Below are 3894 nucleotides of genomic sequence, written 5' to 3' on the forward strand. Positions count from 1 at the left end.
ATTCGCTTCAACTTTTATTGGTTTTCCATCAAAGGAAAGCCGTTAACTCTTTAGCAGAATGTCTCGTCACACCTGCGGGTATAAATGTTTGTTTGTGTAAAACTTTATCTTTCCTCTCAGAAAATCAATTAATTAAAGCTGCTAACGAGCTCTTAGCACTAATTGTTTTCTGCTTGTATTATGAATGTTTTGTCACAGATTATCTACATGTGGCCCGTGCTGACGAAACGAGTCAAAATCAGGATTACAGAGTTATTTTTGAATTCTTTAATGAATTTATTGATTTTTGGTGATTTATCAGCTAGCAACAAGCTAGCTTTGAGAGAGTGCCGGTTTGTAAACTTGATTTTTTTAAATATTTCTTTTGGTCTGGAAGGACGCCTTCGGGAATTCCGCCCATATATTTTAAAAAGGGAAGTTCTCAAGATTCGCAATGATGTCGAGCATTATATGACGGGATTTTCCCGCAGAGAAAAATGGTCAGTTTTTAGGGAAATTAATGGGATTATTTCAGAATGCTGTTTGGAAATTTAAATTTAAAGGTAGATTATATATACGCTATTGGATCTATAGAAATCTATAGACGGTCTTTAGCTGGTTTTTACACTAAAAGGAGTATTTATGATTATTGTGCAACCGTAGGAAAATGTTAGTAAAACAGACTTCTTTGAATAAATGTAATTTCTTCTTTTTCAGGCGTCTGATCCCGTCCCTCTGAAGAAGTCCAAACATGAAGACGTCCCGTCCCAGTCCCCGATGATGGACAAAGAGAAGCAGCACGACTGGCTCCAGTCCCTGTCCTCGTCCAATAAGGTCAGCGCGGTGACTCGTGAATGAAACGTCATGCGATTGTGCGTAAAGTTTAATGAAGAGCAAGGAAGCACAATCTTCCCCATGGTTTATTGATGCGTCTCCCACATGAAACATCGATGCTCCTCTTCAAATCTAAAAACCCAAGTTTTGTCCTGACCTTTCTGCAGGCGTGTGACGGCACAACCTCAGGAATAAATTTAATTATTGAACCGCTCCCGTGACCCGTGTACACAAATAACTGCTGTAAAACTTTGATCAACCAAAACTGAAACGGCCGAACACTCAGCCCGTTAACCTGTAAAGCCCAAACGTGGTTTTGGACTTACAGTATTACAGTATGTCACTAAAGTGAGTACACCCCTCACATCATGGACGGCGCTTTAATACAAAGTGAAGTCGTCAGCGTACGCTTGTGTAAGTGTATATTTGCAGTCCCCTCAAAATAACCCGACGACCATTATTGTCTAAACCACAGGCAACAAAGGGGAGTCCACCCCAAGTGAAAATGTCCAAAGTGTCAATATTTTGTGTGGCCACCTTCCAGCTCTGCTTCAAGTCTCTTGGACATGGAGTTCACTGGAGCTTCACCGGTCTCCACTGGAGTCCTCTTCCATGAGGCCACCACCGAGCTGGTGAACGTTGAGACCTCGCCCTCCTCCACCTTCAGTCTGAAGACGCCCCACAGATACGGAGTAGGGTTTTGGTCTGGAGACACTCTTGGTCAGTCCAGTGCCTTTGCCCTCAGTTTCTTTAGCAAGGCAGTGGTCCTCTTGGAGTGTCTGAGGTCGTTGCCCTGCGGCCGAGTTCCTGAAGGGAGGGGATCAGCTTCGGTACGTCTCAGTACATGTTGGGATCCATGGTTCCTTCAATGGACTGTCGCTCCCAACAGCCCCAAACAATGACACTCCCACCACCGTGCTTGACTGTAGGCACGGCCCACTAGTCTTTGTACTCACCTGGTTGCTGCTACACACGTTTGACACCATCTGATCCAAGTACGTTTATCTTGGTCTCGTGAGACACAGGACATGGTTCCAGTCATCCATGTGCTCAGTCGTTTGTCTTCAGCGAACTGTTCGTGGACTTTCTTGTTTGGAAGAGGCTTCCTTCTGGGTCGACAGCCATGCCAGTGTTTGGTGTACGGTCTGAGCACTGGCAGGGTGACCCCCCCACCCCTTCAACCTCTGCAGACTACTTTACTTCACGTTGTATCAAAGTGTCAGTGTTGTCCCGTGAAAACAAATGTTTAGTAAAATGTGAGGGGTGTTCTCATTATCAGAGTTATGACATAGCCAGACTCTTATTTTGAAAGTCTCGGTTAAAACCTTCTGTTTGGAGCTCAAAAGTTAAAATCTCCAGAAGCTTTTATTGGTTTCTTCTGAACGTAAAGTTTCAATCAGGACCAGTTTGTTCTAGCTCTACAGGATTTGTGGGGGCTGTCACGATGGAATGATCCAAACAAACCTGCTGGTTGCCATGGTGATTTCCTCCTCCTCTGTGGGGCGGTGCCACTTTTTCAGACAGGCAGACAGAAAGTAAGCCTCGAATGTAAAGTTGTTGAACATTGAACAACAGAAGTCCCTGCTGGATGAACTCGTTGCAGTTTGACGTTGAGACCCTCCTGCTGCCCTTGGATCAAAATGACCCACAGGCCTCAGTTTTAAGACTCACACCAAATGGCATCTAAGTGACCCCCCATGGGTTTCTGGGTCATAAAACTGACTCCTTCTGGGTTATTTTGACCAGCAGGATGGTTAAAAGAAAGCCATTCATAATGGGAGTCAACAAGGGTTTGTGCGTGCACACTCCCCACAGCTCCGAGTTCAAGACGACAAGTTTTCTTGTATAAACTGTAGATTTACTGTAAAGTTTGACCAATGAAATGAGTTCTGTGGTGAAATGTCCAAACCTGTTGAAGACGTCCACCTTTATTCAACCTGTTCACGAGGAAACGTCTACATCTGTTCATACAAAGTGTTAGCCAGCTGGAAACGGCAGAATATGTAAAGTGTATTTATACGTCGTTCACAAAGTACAGAGATGTGATCACACCACTCGAGCAAAGAGAATAATAATCTGAGCATTTCTTTGTCTTGTAGGGGATTAACTGCATTCAGGCCAGGCAGAGGCCCTCAGCGTTCAGACCCTGGTCCCCTCACATCTCGGCCGGGGATAAAGAACCGTCCACTCATCCTCTGGCCCTCCTCAGAGACAGGTGAGCCCAGAACGACCGGCTCCAACATGGAGGACTAACCAAACCAAGCTGAGCGCTAAAGCCCCGCCGTTTAAAGCAATTAACCGTCCAGACTCTTAGAGAAGCTTTCAGCGGTCGGTTCTTCACAATCCGACGCTCTTTTCTCTCGTCTGGGTGGGCTGGTGTCACGTCGGTCAGGCCTGACTGTACCGCCGCCGCCCACGCTTCCTGTGGGCACCCGCTTGGCCCGGCGCCACACCACATCACATGATCTGGCCCAGTTTCTCCTGAAGTGGGAGGAAAGAGCTGCATCGAGGCAGTTCTGATCCATTAAAACATTATTTCAGCGATTTAAAAAGAATAAACATAAAATCAAAACACAGAATGTTGAGGCCTGTTAGCAAAATATCTTGTGAACCAATTTTAATGTTTGCCCATTTTCAACTGATGAACTCTTGGAGCCAGCCCGATTCAAGATGGCCGCCTTAAGCAAAACTTAAAAACAGTTTGCCAGCTAATCAGCTAAAGCTTGGTGTGGTAGTAGCCGAGCATGGTCCTCTTCTCATCGCATGTGGAGGTTGACCAACCGGAGCTTCTCTGTAGCCGATCCAAAACATTATTAATTTAAATTTAACAAAACAAATATTGTGTAATCGATTCTAAATACGTTGTTTTTAACCACGCAACTGGTTTTTGTTCCAGTTGAACAATTCACGCATCAAAACGTTCGGCTCTTTCCTGTTCCTGCTCTTTGTGTTCGTGCAACTTTTACTTTTTGAAATATTTAGCTTTTTCTTCCACGGAAAACGAATGGAGCGCCACGCCCTTCAAAACCTTTAGCTGTTTTTCTGCTTCATCTCGTTTCTGCTTGTTTTGTTCTTTTTATC

At 44.8% G+C, this 3894-nt stretch overlaps 1 protein-coding gene across 1 annotated transcript in view; it reads left to right on the plus strand.

Annotated features, from left to right (window-relative positions):
- LOC119417779 (ski oncogene) overlaps positions 1-3894 on the plus strand; it is a 61332-nt gene that overhangs the window by 46426 nt on the left and 11012 nt on the right. The window contains exons 2-3 of the mRNA XM_037685062.1: positions 697-813; positions 2913-3028. Of these exons, the coding sequence (XP_037540990.1) occupies positions 697-813; positions 2913-3028 (233 nt within the window). The remainder of the gene's footprint in view (positions 1-696; positions 814-2912; positions 3029-3894) is intronic.

The sequence above is a fragment of the Nematolebias whitei genome, chromosome 11 (assembly GCF_014905685.2).
Source record: "Nematolebias whitei isolate Nwh7 chromosome 11, NemWhi1, whole genome shotgun sequence".
NCBI lineage: Eukaryota > Metazoa > Chordata > Actinopteri > Cyprinodontiformes > Rivulidae > Nematolebias > Nematolebias whitei.